Raw genomic sequence first — 16,751 nt, 5'->3', positions numbered from 1 at the left:
GGCTGTGAGGATATCCATTCCAAATGGCACTGCAGTGAGGGAGGGTGCGGTGGTGGTGTTCATTGTCTCAGGACACTTAGTTCAGTTCTCTCTGGTGATCACTATGCTGTTTGCATGGAGATTGCCCAATTTATGCAGTCAAATTTCTTCCCCTTGGACTTTCTCACTGGTGAAGGCAGTCTGACTAGCAAAGCCTGAACTGAACACGTCCCTTACATGGCTTGTTCTATCTCCTTTTCATCTAGCCTGGATAGATGTTAGGCTGCTGTGAGGACACTCCAGAGTGGAGTGTTCAGGGTAGTTTGGAGGCTGTAGTGGATCGCAGGCTGGCAAAAAGGGGTTCCTCCCCCTAGGAACAGTTTTGATGTGTAATGGTGTGTGAGGAAGAGAAGTGGCCACAGCAAGAGACATTTAAGTAGTGCATAAATAGGCATCCTAACGAGGAAAGGGTGGGCATAAAACCCATAGATGTAACTCCATCACCCTGCTCTGCTGCCTGCTGCTGGGTGAGGAGCTGGGCAGGAGAACCAGGTCCTGCCATTGCTGCCTTCAGTTTTTCAGCACTGCTATTGACATATAAGCCTTCGAAACTGAGTATGTTCCCAGCATACTCATGCTAAAAAGATATCATTTTGCTACCGTGGGTGCTTTTTCCTGCTCTTTCCAAAACCCCTGTTTCCATTCTGTTGGTCGGAGATCACCTTTGAGATGATCATTGTGCTCTCAACTTCTACATTTCCTTCCCACTCTATTTTCACTATTGTTTCCAGTGCCAGCCCTGTCGCTAACCCTAGCCAGCCCACAGCTCTACACTCCAGCCAGGAGCGAGGCAGGAAAGTAGCACAGCAGCTCACACCCGTGCCCTTGCTATTGTGGCTGGTAAGCAGGGATGCTGTAAGAGCAGGACAGCTATGTAAACATGAGTCTCCTTTCTCCTTCCCTCTGCCAGCCCTGCGGCCACACTGTCCATCCCAGCTCCACGCTGACCTTCCCCTCCTGAGCTCAATTCTCTCCTCCCTCCGTGGGAGCTGCCACAAGGTTTCTCCATGAACCAGCAGCAAAGTCTATCGGTTCAGAGTGAATACAACCTCTTCCTCACTCTAAATGTTCTATGGAGAAGTTACGTCTATCCTAAGAAATACATACCTGAGTTTCAGATCCATCCTGGCCCCTCTCATAATCACGATTGCCATTGTGGCTTCAAACTGCAGCTACAATGCTGACAAGGGTCTCCCTGTTTGTGTGTTTGTGCCTGCCTTTCTTTTAGATCACATCTATGGAGAGCAATTTGAAAACGATAGAAGAAGAGAACAAACTCATAGAGCAGAACAACGAGAGCCTGCTGAAGGAGTTAGCTGGCTTAAGCCAAGCCCTTATCTCCAGCCTCGCTGACATTCAGCTTCCACAGATGGTAAGACCACAGCTAGCAGCTTCGCACCTTCTTTGAGATTGTTTTGCCAGCACTTGAAGCAGATGAGCAAGCTCAGGGACCAGCAGGAGCACTGGAGCTGCGTTAGCAGAGAGCTCTTTTAGCCTGATTTACTTTGCAGAGATGTGGGATCATTAAATCTCTGTGATAGCCTGCGCAGTTGCTTCCAGGACTGAGCCAGCCCTGGTATCTCTGCCCTGTGCCGCACTACGCAGGGCAAGCTTTTCTCTCATCCCTCCCTATCTGAATGTCCACCCTGTACAAAGAGTGAAATCTTCACACCAAGAAACCTTATTTACTCTGCTCCTAGATCCAAATGTTAACCTGTTTCATACAGGTGATTTTTCTGGAGCCAACAAAGCTCTACCTCCTCAAAAACTCCATGTCCTTGATGTCTGCCTCGCAAACACAGCCCAAATCCACAAAGTTATTTGGGTCTCCAGAGTTATAGTCCCCTCTCCCAATCTCAAGAGTGCTGCTGGGAGATTTGGTGAGGACAGTTACGGGGATGTCAGCCACAATCCCAGAGCCAAATAGACTGCAATGAAAAAGTAGGTCACACTGACAATAATATCTCCAACCCCTTTTGTTTTTTGAAGAGTGTGTGGTTCCCCCGTACATACAACTCCCTTCGTTTCTACAACCCCTCCATTAATTTGGATGGCTGCCCTGTTTACTACTTCTCCCCAGTTGCCATATCGCTGCTTTACTACGCTTTGGGTTGGGTGTTTGGGGTTTTTCTGGCCTTAACTTTCTCTCCTACAATTATAATCTGTTTTGTCTTCGTTTAGGGGCCAATCAGTGAGCAGAATTTCGAAGCATATGTAAATACACTCACAGACATGTACAGCAATCTGGAACGGGACTATTCCCCCGAATGCAAAGCTCTGCTGGAAAGTATCAAACAGGCAGTGAAGGGCATCCATGTGTAGGATGTGAAAGCTGCTGGGCAACAGAAATTACTTAACAGCAGTAAACTCCAGATGGATCTGTTAGGAGTTCATGTACTGCTAAGGGGTGTAGGTTGCCATGCTGCATTTACAATTGCAACATTGCACTAATTTTTTCCCAGCTGACATAAAAAAAAGAATAAAACCACAACAGACTACTTGTATTAACAGCAATGCACTCTGTTAGTATATTGTATTTATTTCAGTACAATTCCTTTTTTTTTCTTCTTTTGCACTCAGTTTTTGTAAAGTGAATGTAAAAAGTGTGTGCAACTATTTTTTATATTTTTTATTTATTTCTAATCAAAGAGTTGGTTTTTTTATCTTTTAACAGCATTTTGCGGCCTGCCATATTTTTACAAATGTGTTTATTAATTTATTTTCCAATGGGATTTTAAATAGACTGAAAAGTTATACTGTAAATTAATAACTTGCTGGGTTTGTACAGGAAGAAAAAAAAAAAACCTATGAAAGTAACAAATGACTGAACTGTGGTTCTAGTTTTATTTTCCTCACATCCTGCTTTTTTATAATGGCTTTGTATCAGAAATGGGTTTGCAGTAACAGGAGATGTGAAGATGCCCGGAATGAGAAGATAAATAGTGCCCACTAGTGGGGAACTTGGGCTCTTAAAAGCACAGTATGCTGGAAAACAGTGTGTTAAAGAAAACGTTAGCAATAATGAAATATAGCAATCAGCAAAGCACTTGACTTGGCTGTGTGATTTAGCCTATGCGAATGATTATTTAAAATGTTTCAAGAGAACTTCAGATTTATTTTACCACTGCATTTTTTTTCAGAGTTAGCTCACGGAGGGAAATGACAATTATCTCTAAACAAGAAGGATAATTTGATAGGACTGGTACTTTTTTTAGTACGAGATGTTGAGGTTTTAACCAAGTGACCAGTATTGCTATGGATTTGGATTTGAAAAACACAAACACATCCCAAGCTGAAGGCTCTGTACATAATGAATCAAACACATCTCCCCTGAAATGGCATTTAATACTGGTTGGGACTTAACGGCAGCTGAGAAGGCAGCGGTCTGGAGAGGAATAATACCACTCCAGCACAGCGGTGGTTGCTTTTCTCTTTGAACGAATGGTAGCAGCACCGTGACTGGTTTCTCCCATCCTTCTTCACTAAGACTAGGCTGATACTAAATTTGTTACCAGTCTTTCAGTACGGTACCAAGTGCTACAGAGCGTACAGGCAGATGGAGGGCTGGACAGACGAGCACTTGCGCAGAGGTGCTGGCGTGCACCTCGGTATCTGGTAGCCTGGCTGTGGAACTTCTGAATTCGTCAGAAGGTAGCGGTTGCTATAACAGAGGCAATGTCTATTTCAGGGATTGTAAGTAATTAAGCATTGTTTCAAAAGTTTTTTTTATATTTATTTTTTTTAAGAAAAAGGTATAAACAACCAGCTAAACTGCCTTTTTTGTATGCACACACACCTCATGTGCATATGTGCCTCAGTGTAAATGTATACATGGATCTAGCGTGTGTTTAATTTTTCCGTGCTATAATGAAAGTGTTTATTTTTATTAGCCTCATTTATATTTAGATTGAATATGATGGCATTCACGGGCTTGACATATACAATTATATTATTACTGTTCCTGCACAGAAGTACTATTCAGAAGTGATTCAACTCTCATGCACTGTGGTCACTGTTCTGCATTAAGTGGGGCTTGCTTTTTGTTTGAGGGTTGATTCAACTCTCAGATCTTAGTTTAGACAGGGGAAAAATGTATGTTCTTAGGAGCTGTGTTTATTTTTAAATCAATTTTTCAAAAGCTACCATATGTGCTGTCTAATATAAATAGGAGGACACCAAACAAAAATTTGCTATTAAAGTTATTGTTCTTGCTAAAAAACAAAAAGCGAACATTTGTTATACTTGTTAAATGCATACAAAATGAGTTCACTCATTACAAAGACTAAAATTTAATTTACTAAATATTTTAACAAATTTGTTATATATTTTATTTAAGTAAAAATAAATCTCTTACTGACCTATGTATTTATTATTATGATTTACTATGGCTTCAGGTTAATTTATCAGTGTTTGGTTGTTTGCTCAGGATGTTCTGTGAAGTATGTTTGTATTTATTTGCCTCTCTTGTACTTGATGTGTTTTGTAATGTGCACTGATTTTTTTTTCTTTCCGTTTTTCTTTTTTTTTTGTGTTAAAATGCATTGATGAGCTATACTGTAAATTAGACCTTTTGTAAAGAGCAATGATGTATGCATTTTTTAATTTGGAGTAGTTTGTATACTGTTTCTTCATACAATTAATATTTCTTACATCAAAACAACAAAATTGTGTTCTGTGCTGTACATTTGGTGTATGGTAGGAAATAAAATTGATAATGAAACATTGCAGCAAGTTTGTTGGGTTTTTTAGCTCCTAGATGATAGCTTGTATTACACTTTCTTAACTGCACCTGGCACTATACAATGTGTCAGATATTTTACTTGCTTTGTGTACAAAATGTGTCATCCCTGTAAGTAAATTTCTGGTATAAATAATTTAATTAGTGTTTTACTTTGTCAATTTGAAATAAGGAGGAAAATGGAATGGCTTAAGAGGTCCTTTTCACTTCTGAAGGAAGAAAAAAATCAAGATAATAATCAGTGCATGATTTAATGCATTCTTTTTTTGGCAGTGGTTGACTTCATTTATACTGATAAAGTACAGGATTTGTGCTGACCTTTAACAGCTGCTAAATGATGTTTAAACATAAAAGCTATTGTAAAGTTTCCAGCAATTCAGAACCGCCCACTGTTCGAGTGCAATGTTCTGCTGAGATTTGCAGTGCTTAGACTTTGCACAAATAAAAATCTGCTGGTTTTAGAAAGACAATATTTCCACTATCTAATGGACTTTCTTTTTTTTCACTGCTCATTGTAGCAAAAACAGGCCAGTCTTATTTAGGATGCAATGCTAATGGCTTCAGGAGCATTTCTTGTCTCAGATTCCAACTTCCTATGGATATACCAAAAATAATTTTCATTTAAAAATAAGGTAAATTTAAGCCCGTAAAGTAGCTGGTAATTATTTATTTGAATAGACATAGTTAAATAAACCAAAATGGACTCTGACACTAGAAAAACTCACGCCCTGCATTTGAATGGAGCAGAGGTTCAAAACTTGAATCGTGACATGAATCCTGAATACTCACAAATCTTGCTGAGTTTGGAGCTGAAGAATCAGAAAAGGGCTGGGATGGAAGCAGACCTGTTCTGGGAAGCTCTGCTCCACTGGGGTTCAGAGTTTTCTTTGCTCTAGGACACTTACCCAAGGACAGCATGAACTGGTTCTTAGGTAATTTATAGTTACTTAAGCAATATTTCTAATATTTCTTAATGGATATAAAATAATATTTTTTCGGAGTCCTTTATAATTACTGTTTAGCTGTAGATCTTCAGGTCAGCAGACGATAATGGGATAGTCTCTTCTCACACATCACAGATGAAACAGAAACAGGTTTCCCTTAACAATCTGCCTTAATGCTGGACAGAAAAAGACCGAGGCCAAAATTTTCATTTTGTCTGACTGCCTAAATTCAAATTACAAATTTAGAAGGCCTTACTTTCAGATATGCAGTTCCCCACACCTGATTTTTTTAAAGATCTATACAAATTCTGATTATCCAATGTTTATAAGATTCAGAGAGGGCAGTGATGTGAGGATATTAGGCTCCACATACACCTAAGAAAACAAAGTTGCATTCTCAAATGTTTCCAGCAATCTGAGACAGGATCTGTGAGAAAATAAACACTTTTCCTAGTGGTTTTGGATAGGAAATATGATATCTACAGTTAGTTGATTAAATTATTATTATCTAAAGACTGTTCCTGCTTTCATCTTAAAACAACTTGCTCTGATAGTGTTTATTTCAGTCTTGAAATGATGGGTTTTCTCCATTAAAAAAAGAATAATAACAGTAAACAGTTAAGCCGTGAAGGAAAATCAAAACAAAACAAAACAACAAAAAATGTCTTTAAAACAACCTTTCAAAGCACTTCTATCTTCTGAAGTTTCCATTTTTAATAATTGTCCTGTATCTATGTCTATAGAAGTGGGAGAGGTGTTTAATTCAGGAAGAACACATAAATACATAAATTTCATTGATTGAATTAACTTTAATGGAACTGAAGCTTTAAATATCAAATAGAAGGACGGGGAGCAAGAACAGTCAACATTTTCTGTCCTGTCAGCTCAGGCAGTCTATCCGGTCTCTTAACTAATCACGATGAAGGTTTTTGAGTCCACAATGTAGAAAACAGATTCTGTTTGCTACTGCAATCTTATTTCTATTTACTAATTAAGCACCTCTTCTCTCCTGCTGGCTTAGTGTATCTATTTAATTATGTTACAGCTTTTCCACTCATCCTACTCATATTGTACTTTTCTTTTTTTTTTTTTTTTTTTTTTTAGTAAGTCACAGGATTTCTTGAGGGGAATTTGTTATCATGATGCAGAGTTAGAACACAAGCCATCCCCTTCATTTCCTCCTATGTTCCGTCAGTGCTGTATATTCCACCTGTCGTGGCATTTCTGCTATGCTTAAAGTTTCTTTATGATTTATGCAGCTGTATAACTTGGATTCTGCTAGGAGATTTGCACCAGACAAAGTCCTTTGTTCATCTCGCTCAGGATACCGTGATACACTATGATAGAGCTCCATTTAGCTTTTGTGCAATGTAGGACAGTGACCTAGTTTCAGTACCTTTCAATATCTCATTCTGGCTTGGTTTTCTTCTGTCTCTTTTGCTCTAGTAAGTCTGAGACAGCCAAGCTTACACATAATTTCATCAAGGATTAGTCTGATTTCCTGTCTGACTTCATGGTACAAATTGCTTCAACTGCATTTCATTCTTAACAAATGTTCCCAGGGACACTGTCCAAGTAAATCTCAGGACTTTTCAGTTATGTGATAACAATTGCTATTTAGGTTGCTGCTATCAGTTCCTAAAACTGTTACTGCACAATATTTTTCCAAACCAGCTTTTGGTGCCCAGCACCAGATTTTGGTGTCCAGCTTCACATCCCTTGCAGGGGCCTCATTTTTAGAAGCTAAATGTGCAGCTGTTTTTGCCAAGCAGGGCCTTTTCAAAATTCCCTTCTCTGGCCAATCCAAATGACTAGCTGCTAAGTTTTCAAATTATTATTTTGTAGAATTGTTATATATATCTTCTTAACACCTATTTGCATGTACAGTACACCATAAAATTCCAGGTGGGTACTTGTACCCATCTCAAGCATTGAAGAACAAAACTTCATTGATGTTACCCCAAGCCTAATTCTGACCGTTACCAAACACCTCTTATATTGCCTGCGCACAGCTTTTTTAAGGTTCTGATGGAAAATAAAACAAGAAGAAAAAACAAAGGACTGAACCTCATTCTTTAACTGAAGATATCATCGGTCCAAACAGCTCCTGTCACTGCTGCTAAAGCTGGAGCTGGGGCTTAAAGTATCTCATCTGCAATCTTTTTTAATTACAGTCATATGTAGCATCTCATGTGTGCCCCCTGCTTACTTCTGACACAACAAGCAAAATCTGGATTAGAAACCAGGTTCTATGTTGATTTCAGATTTATTGGGATGAAATTCATTTGATCCTTGAGAAGCAGGATGAGCTTAGTTCCTGTGGGAGGGAATTGCCTAGAACTGGGAGACAGAGTCAGTTTCTTTAATCCTGATGTCTGGTCAAAAAGACAGGAAGGAATGAAGGTTTTAAAAAGCTCATAAAAACCTACTGGGAAAATGTGTATAAATCAAATTCCTTCAGAGAAAAATGCATTGCCATCTCCAGAGACTGAAGAGCTGAGCTCTTGGCACAGCCTTGTGTGGCACAGGCACCACACGCAGACCATCGGTGCCGAAGCCTGTGAGGGGATGTCTTGTGTTTCCCAGCTGGCAGGAGACAAAATGGCACCTCAGGAAACCCAGCTCTAGGCCCTTTTGGGTAACTCTGGACAAGGCACTTGGTTCTAGCTCTGTTTTCACATTTGTGAAACAGGAAGACTCTGAAGTGTTTTAGGAATGAGCAACTCCAGTCTTACATGGGAGCATGAAGTACATGCGTGCACACACAGTGGGGAAGAAAGAGCCAGAGCACACGTGTAAGAGCATATAGTAGCTATTATTATATGACTGGCCATGTATTATCATTTTCAGGATAGTAACTGCTGTATTTGAAGAGAGATATCTGCAATAGTGCACTATATATCAAACGCCTTGATGTCAGTCACTGTAACTCTGATGCAATCACTGCGTCCCCTGAATTTCAGAGGTGCTGCATGGTACCAGCTGAGGCATTCAGATCTCCTGCCTCTGGTTTAGTTTCTCTGCCTGTCAGAACTGGCTTTGCTCTGTATGCCACAGGTTCCCTAGAAATCCCCACATGTCCTATTTCAAACACTATCAGCTCTTACACACAGCCCATCATGCAGAGTTAGCTCTTTTTTTCCCCCTCCTAAGGCATTATTACAGTCTTCATTTTATTCCTACGCCTCTTACACTGTTTTCCTCGAAGATATCTTCCAGTCAGTGCTGCTGGTCTGTCTGAAACTAAATTTTCAAAATGCAGAAGCTAAATTTCCGAACAACAGAAGCAAAGGCTATAAAAGCAGAAGCATTTTTATTGAGATAATGGAGCTCCTACAGATTTTGTGAAAAATCAGCTGATTGCTATGAGAGCAAAATTATGATTCACCATAAGAGGGAAGAGGAGGGATGCTCAGCTGTTACAGATTCTGTTTGGCAAGGGCCAGCTCCTGATCAGCATGATGTACAACCCAGACTAGCAGCAAATGTTAGTGAAAGGTTGGCCAGAGAACTGCACTCTTGTGCCTGGTGCAGTGTCAGAGGATGTAAGCAGCACAAGTCTTTCTTATGCTTGAGTATAAATATTTGAGCAAAAAAGCAGGTAGGCAAGCAGTGACTATAGCTCCTGTGTTTATAGGCACAGTGATGGGGGCAAGGGCACAGGGCAGAAGTCCACAGGAATCCATCAAGTTCCAGGCTACATCAGCTCCACCCGGTGAAGAACTGGTCCATTTTCCAAACATGGGTCTTTTTGAGTTTTGTCAAACTAAATACCATAGAATCATAGAATGGTTAGGGTGGAAGGGACCTTCAAAGGTCACCTAGTCCAACCCCCCTGTAAGGAGCAGGGACATCTTCCACTAAATCAGGTGATACCATCTGAATACTCGCCACAGTACCATCATGAGTAGTGTTACTAACTCTGCTTCCTGGGGAAGCGCACTCTACCCCTGAGCTCTGGCTCACTCCGAGATGGGCTGATATCTGGAAGAATGAAGGGGAATATTCCTCACAGTCCCTGCGTGGGGACTGTGGAGTGTAGAAACTTGCAGGGGTGTAAACCTCCAACTGCCAGCACGTCTGCATTCGCAGGCTGAGATTTCTTGGGGGCAGCTGGTGATGGGGGAAGGACTGAGGTGCTTGCTGCCTGCCTTTTCTCCTCAGCCTCTGGGCACCTCCCCAGGTGCTGAAGTCCCCAGCCAGGTAGTGGCTGCCCAGTTGTTCTTCCCCGCTTTTCCCCTCTCCCTATCCAGGCCAGGCTGGAGGAAACCCTTTTTTTTATTTTATTTTTTTTTTCTGCAGAAGGCTTAAATCTCCTTTTGCTATCTTGGGAGCATAGTGTCACAGCAGCCATCACTGGCTGGGCCTGGCTGCGGCTGCTCGTGATGCCCTTTTTATTACCAGATTAGAGGACATTGTCGCGATGCGTATGAGGCCTTCCAGATAAGGTGCTGTACAAGTTCCAGCAGGTTCCAAATACAACAGCGTGGTTTTTGCATCCAGCCTACAGGATCAGAGTTTATTTCCCTAATGCAGACAGCTTTGCACTGCCTTCCTGTTAATTAAAGTATTGATTACAATACCGCACTGTTTACACGCAAGATTTTGCATGGTCTTGGCCATTCACATGCAAATGAACCTGTAAGCCTTTCTGTGCCCTAAAATCTGCTGATGTCAGTCTTCCAATTCTAACTCCACGTTGTAGGACATGTGGCTTTCTATAGCTTAGCTTTGATGCCCCCAAGTCACATTATCTCAATTCTGAGGTTCATTATGATAAATCTTTCACTGGTTTTAAATAAAAAACTTTAATTGTACCGTACTTATTCAGCTTAGGTTTTGGCTCCTGAAGGCAGCAGTTTTAATTGCATCATTTGTATAGTGGCCCAATATGTTTTGGTGTGAAAAGTGCATTATCACGTTTAATATTGCATTATTTTTCCCATATGTTTTAGTTACACTGAAACTTCAGATGGGAAGTGCTGAGGCTTTTCCACTGCTCTCTAATTCTCTCTTCTCTTTTTTTTAATGAGCTAAGACCACACTATTTTTCTTTTGTTCTCATCGGTTGAGGTTTTAAGGAGCTGTTTATTTGTAGGGTAATTCTTGTATTTATGTAGAACAAGGCATTAGACATTTTTATCCTCTACTTATTAACAAGCCAGATGGTACCGACTGCTACCCACACAATTCCAATTATCAGATGGCAAATCAAAATATACGTGGGGCAAATGAGAAGATGTATATTAAAGAAACATCATGGAGAATTGGCTTCTTGGAGATGTTGATTCACAAAGGGGTACTAGTAATTAGGGTGTGACAGCCTGCTGCTGAACGTACAGCATTGGCCTCGCGGCACAAGCATTCAATCTCCAAAATTTTAGTACTCTCTCTCTCTTTCCCCTGCAGAATAAATACTTATCTTTGAAATCTGATTCAGGTCTTTCATCCTTTAGATTTCTTGTCCACTTCAGAGTGCGATGTAATATCAAAGCCAGTGAGTAAGTTAAGGTATGCCAGAAAGATACAGAAAAGCTGAAAATTAGCATGAAGTTTGTGCATCACCTCTCCTAATACACCCTCATGCACTTGTGGGCATGCACCCCAGTAACACAGGAAAAGCTCTAACACTGAAATGTGGGATCCAGCAAAATATTGCTATTCCAGGTCTCAAACTGACCTAGAAAATTATGATTTCCACATGGATTTTTGCTTAATGGCAACTTTCAACTTCAAGTTTAAATATAAGGAGGTCTGGTCATGCTTATTATGGCTGGCTTCATGGTCTTTTAAAAACAACGTTTGTAAATTCAGAACCTAGACCCAGTCCTTACTCAGGGTGAATCCCTACATCAATGACACAGCCTAATAATAAAGAATGAGTGTTTTAATGGAAGGTTTTATAATGCTTTTGGCTTTTTCTGCCCAGAAGACACAACCTGTATAGGAAATGTTTTTGGGTGAAAACTGCGCTGTCCTGCTTCCCTTATTTTGACATAGAAATTGTATACAGGAGTTGGCTGGGAAGATGGTGAATTATGAGGGAAACTTTTTGTGTGACATTTCTATTCCTTTTCCCTTCTGTCTCAAGCTGAAAGCACTAACCCAAATCAAACTGTAGAGAAATTGATGTCCTCAGGTCAGATCAGCTAATGCAAAAAGTTATTTAAGCTAAAGTAATAGCTTTCTAAATTCTTTCAGTTGTTCATATGGGCTACTGGGAGGTTAATCATCTGTGTGAGTGGATTTTGCAAAAGGTGGAATGTGAAGCATTTCAGATTGTCTGTAGTTTCTCTTTATAGTATTCAATCAAGAGAACACCTTCTCTTTCAACAGCTGCTCTCAGGATGCCAGAGACTACTCTCCTTGCAGCTGTTCCTGGCTCTAACACTTATAACCTACAGATCTTGGGGAAGTTTCTTAACAGGATGAGTATGAAAAGCAATTAGGCATGGTTTAAACACCATTTATGCTTCAAACGGTTTACTACGTGCAAGTGGTGCATGTGCAAATTCTCACTTCTCTTTATGGAGTGAAAGAATGGTGCAAGCATTTGTCTACCATTTGATTACACAAGGGCATGAATCTGCAACTGTGAAGAAGCTGGCACTTCTGTCTCACCTTTCATGTGTGAAATGGGGGGACTAATAATGTTCCTTTCCTCTTGCTGTTAGCAGTAGACTTGAGCAAGGTCTGCAGTGGTCTCTAGAATCTCAATGAGATCCTAAGTGTAAATCAGTGATACTGCCATTCAAAGAGTCTTGGAGAGTTCAGACAGAGCTTTTGTACCTGGCTTACCAACTACAAAAAAAAACCCCAGACAAACAAAAAAGTACATTGTCCAGTGCTTGTTCAATAAATACTCATTCCAGTGAAAGCAGACCATTGTCTGCATTGTGTTACTGATGTTCCTCAAAAAGGTTGGGGAAAGTACAGAGATTGAAAATAAGCATCTTCTTGAAGCTCTGGTGTGCAGCTCCCAGTCTCTCCCAGCCTACACAATTGTCATGGAGGTTCACTTTTTTTTTTTGCTTCAGTTCTTTAAAATCCACAAGGCCAAAGTTTGTTTTGATTTCTTAAAATAAGAAAGTCAACACTGGATCAGATGGCTGAAGATCACTAATATCCAAATTATTGTTAGGTCCGCATTGCAAAGAAGTGATTCAATAGCTGAACATCTGTGTACCCGCTCACGTAGAGTTGCTGTTTCACCCACAAGCAGCTGCAGAGTAGACAGGGAAAATTCTTTACATGGTGATAATTGCAGTGTGCATTACAAAGGAGGCATAGTCATAAGAGCATGCAATCAGTTTGGGTTTTTTTAACTTTGGAACAGGGCAACCCTGCTAGATCCAAAGCTAATATATACAAAATAAGTTTCTCAGCCAAAATAGAGGAACATTTAATCTGATCTGAACAAGATTAGGAAGTTCACTTACTGAGCACAAAACTTTCTCTAAGGTCAATTTTTCCAGGCTCAGTTTTGCTTCAGCAGAATTAATGGTTAAGAACCACCCCAGGCACCGAAACTCTTCTAGAGACTGAAATATGATTGATTCTCTTTTTTGCTTTAATATGCTTTTACTGCTCACTACATGTGCCTGCCTGCTCTAAGGCAGTGGCATTAGTCATTGTGTCATTACTTATCACCAGGCTAGTGGTGACTGCTGAGCATCCTTATGAGAGCTCACCATCTTTTCATCTCTTATCTCGTGCTCTTTCAGCCTCTGGGTCACATCTTTCTATGAACACTATTGCAGCCAAGGAAAAAAAAAAAATAGAAAAAAAAAAAAGCTTACAAGGAAATCTTTCTTTCACCCAAGGCAAGCTGCTGTGCACCAGGGAAAGCCCATGAAGTAGAGCTCAAATAAGATAAAATGGGATTTAATTAATGTATAAGCCTTGTGTGCTTGTACAGGACCACCTTTTCCCTACATTCTAGATTTATGAGCTCAACTTTCTTTTTCATTGCTGGGAGGTGAAAGGCATTCAAGTACAAAACAGTGCCTTCCTTGGGTTAATTCTGACACTGAATTTGTTGTTTCAAGGCTAACATGTGAATATGAGTGTGCTAGTATAACATTTTGGGGATCACTGTCTGTGCTGCCAGAGAGCATGGTGTCACTCCAGGTAAACAGAATAGCCTGGACTATGGAAGAGTTAATATATCACCAATATTATGCCAAATTATAGGAAGATTAAACCATGTCCAGAGTTCAAATTCTGTATCTTATTGTAAAACGACTGTATTTTATTATAATATGAGTTTCTGGTACAGTAATGACTACACAGCAAATTCCTTTTCTAAGCAGTAGTTTGGTTCATGTGTCGATATGACGTGTGTGGTGAAGAGAATAGAAATCAAGGTACTAGTATTTTTTTACCAACAGCAAGGCATGGTTTTGCACCTGAAATATTCAGCAACAGTGTTTTATTCGTTATCTAAACAGGTTCCAAAATTTCACAAATGTTTCTCTGAGGGAAGATACTAGGCACAGCAAGATATGTGACGAAAAGAACCTGATAGGTCACTCTGCAAAAGCAAACCAGCTGTCAAGGTTTTGCTTGTTCCCTTAATAGGTAGCTGTGGAAAAGCATTGTTTGGATAGAATGATTGCAAATCTGGGAATGTGGCATTATGCGATGTGCACAGGGGGAAAATAAGGAAATTGAAGTTTTAATTTAAAGAAAAAAAAATGTAATTTAAAGGAAAACCCATTGAAGAGGGAGAGAGTGTGAGCTGAAGAGTGCTAATGGGAGCCCCGCTCCTGCCTGCAGTCAGGACCAGGTGGAAGACACAGGCTGGGCATGAACTAAAGAGAATTGGTCCTTCCTGAACCTAAATATAATTTTCCAACATACCTGGCACAAAGGTGCGTGAGCAGCAGGCACCTACCAATGACGCTTGGTGCTTAATGCACAGGATGTTGGGCATCAATGGCGTTGTGGGCCCCTCGCCGGGAAAAGCTTGTGGGGTGGGCGCAGGCAGCCTCTGGCTCCCGGGAGAGGCAGGCTGGGTTTGCTGCCATGGGGACAGATCTGCAGTGCCCAGGTTTGGCCCAGATGGCAACCAGCTCACTTAAAGGCTACAGAGAAGCGTTGGTCCATCGTTGCCCATGCACAAGGATGTGTCCTTGAGTGGCAGTCGAGACTCTTACAGCAGCAGTCCCCAGGGCTCCAGGGAGGCTTGTAACTATTTATATTAGCTGGGATTCATCCCCTTATATTTTAAATCCCACAACAGAGAAGAAAAATTCAGCAAGACACTTAAATTTGTTAGTGTATGTGAGTTGAAAACAGTTGTTCTGCTGACCTTACTGGCGCTACTCACATGCTTACAGCAAGGCGTGCACTGAAGTACGTTGCTGAATCTGCACTTATGCTGGTACTAAAATATAGCAGTGATTTCTGCAATCAAGGCCAGTGCCAAGCTCTGGTACATCTCTGCCTAGAGTCAAGATATTAGACCATTGCCGCTCTGTGTAGTAGCTGGCATTGCAGCTCCTCTTCCCAGGCCTACTGAAGATGAGCAGGAAGCATCCATACAAATTGGCTCATGCCACTTCTTTAATAATTCATGCATTTTTGCTCTCTTCTATAGTTAATGAACCTCCCCCACTCTCACCCTCGTTCTCTCTCCCTCTCCCATTCAGTCAGTTTGTTGTGGTTTCATGTATCTAATCCATCTGTCACTCGATTATAGCTATCGAGCACCTGTTATGGATTTCTAGAGTTTCATTCAAGCTGTTGACAAGTTATTCACAAATTGGCCCTTGTCACACTGTCATCGTGTGGAGTGCACTTTAGTGAATTCTTTTGGGTACACAAAATAATGAACAGAAGACAGCAAGGCTTGTGAATTAAGCAATTTAACATCCTCAATATTTAAAGAACTGTTAACAGATTGGAAGTTTCTGGTTGGTGATATATTTTTCAAGCCCTTTTCTTAAAATATTTTGTCTTCTCCATCCAGACCCTTTTGCATGAACAATCACAACACAACTTGCTTGAGCTGTCAGGGCAAGCTATGTTGACAATGATGCCTTATTTTATACAGCCTATGTTGCAGCTGCGACGAGCTGATCGTTGCTTCCTCTGCACAATCCTTCTTGCCTGCGCTGCTTTGGTACTAGCAGGGAAAGCAGAGGACACGCTGGCTGACTGGCTAGCCTTCCTTAGATGTAAAGCTCTTCTCCTCAGGTGGTTATTTGTTTTATTCTGCCCCTGGAAGACACCAGAAATAAGGTTTCAGAGGCAACAAATGTTCCCAAGGGCGAAGCATCTCATTAACAAAGCCTTAAAAAAAGTTAAGATCAAAAGCAGGTTCAGCTATGTCTTGAAAAAAATCTCACTTTCCTAACAAAATTTCAAAAATCTCAATACCAGAAGGACTAGAAATAGTTTTTCCAATCAGTTTTTATTTCTCCTTCTGTAAAATTGTTGCTTACTCCTTACTCCTTATATTATTGTCCTGCACTCCTGATGTACCTCTTAGCTTCTGTCTGTGCTCTGCTGTCAGTCCCCAAATGCTCTTGATGTTATAGACAGTTTTTGAATCTGTAGTAAGGACCCTGAAAGCAATGTGGTACCAGGATAACATTAGCTAAAAGAGAATTGTAAAATATTCTCACAGTGTAGTGTGTTGGTGGCGTAGAAGAATGCATTTGCAAATAAAGACAGAATGATTGATCTGTTTGCAGCTATGAAATGAGTTATTTACAGGCAAATTGGCTCGAAGCAAGTAAATGTAGTGCACGCATATCTGTATATTTAAATCTATTTTGCATCAATAAACATATGTATACTTTTTTTCGAGGGAAGTCTGAAAACCCTTTTAATAAGATTCCAGGGCTTCAGTGTTTCAATCTTTGAAGAGAGTTCGGTTTTTTTTCCCAAATTCAAATGGACAGAAACTAAAGTTTAGCAATTTCCTTGTCCAGATGGGGTGCTAATATAACACTAGAAAATTATCTGGCAATTGCAAAGGGGCTAAATTCTAATCACTTATTAGATTTCTTACTGCTTAGGAG

General features: G+C 40.5%; 1 protein-coding gene across 8 annotated transcripts in view; it reads left to right on the top strand.

Moving 5' to 3' along the window:
- Positions 1-2,361, top strand: part of ST18 (ST18 C2H2C-type zinc finger transcription factor) — a 172,645-nt gene extending 170,284 nt beyond the window's left edge. For all 8 annotated transcript variants that reach the window (XM_086742320.1, XM_086742321.1, XM_086742328.1 and 5 more), the window contains 2 exons: positions 1,268-1,411; positions 2,221-2,361. In XM_086742320.1, the coding sequence (XP_086598446.1) occupies positions 1,268-1,411; positions 2,221-2,361 (285 nt within the window). The remainder of the gene's footprint in view (positions 1-1,267; positions 1,412-2,220) is intronic.
- The last annotated feature ends 14,390 nt before the right edge of the window (positions 2,362-16,751 follow it).

The sequence above is a fragment of the Chlamydotis macqueenii genome, chromosome 2, assembly GCF_036417535.1.
Source record: "Chlamydotis macqueenii isolate bChlMac1 chromosome 2, bChlMac1.mat, whole genome shotgun sequence".
Taxonomy (NCBI): Eukaryota; Metazoa; Chordata; class Aves; order Otidiformes; family Otididae; genus Chlamydotis; species Chlamydotis macqueenii.
The sequence above is the reverse complement of the archived record's forward strand: the minus strand, read 5'-3'. Positions and strand labels throughout refer to the sequence as shown.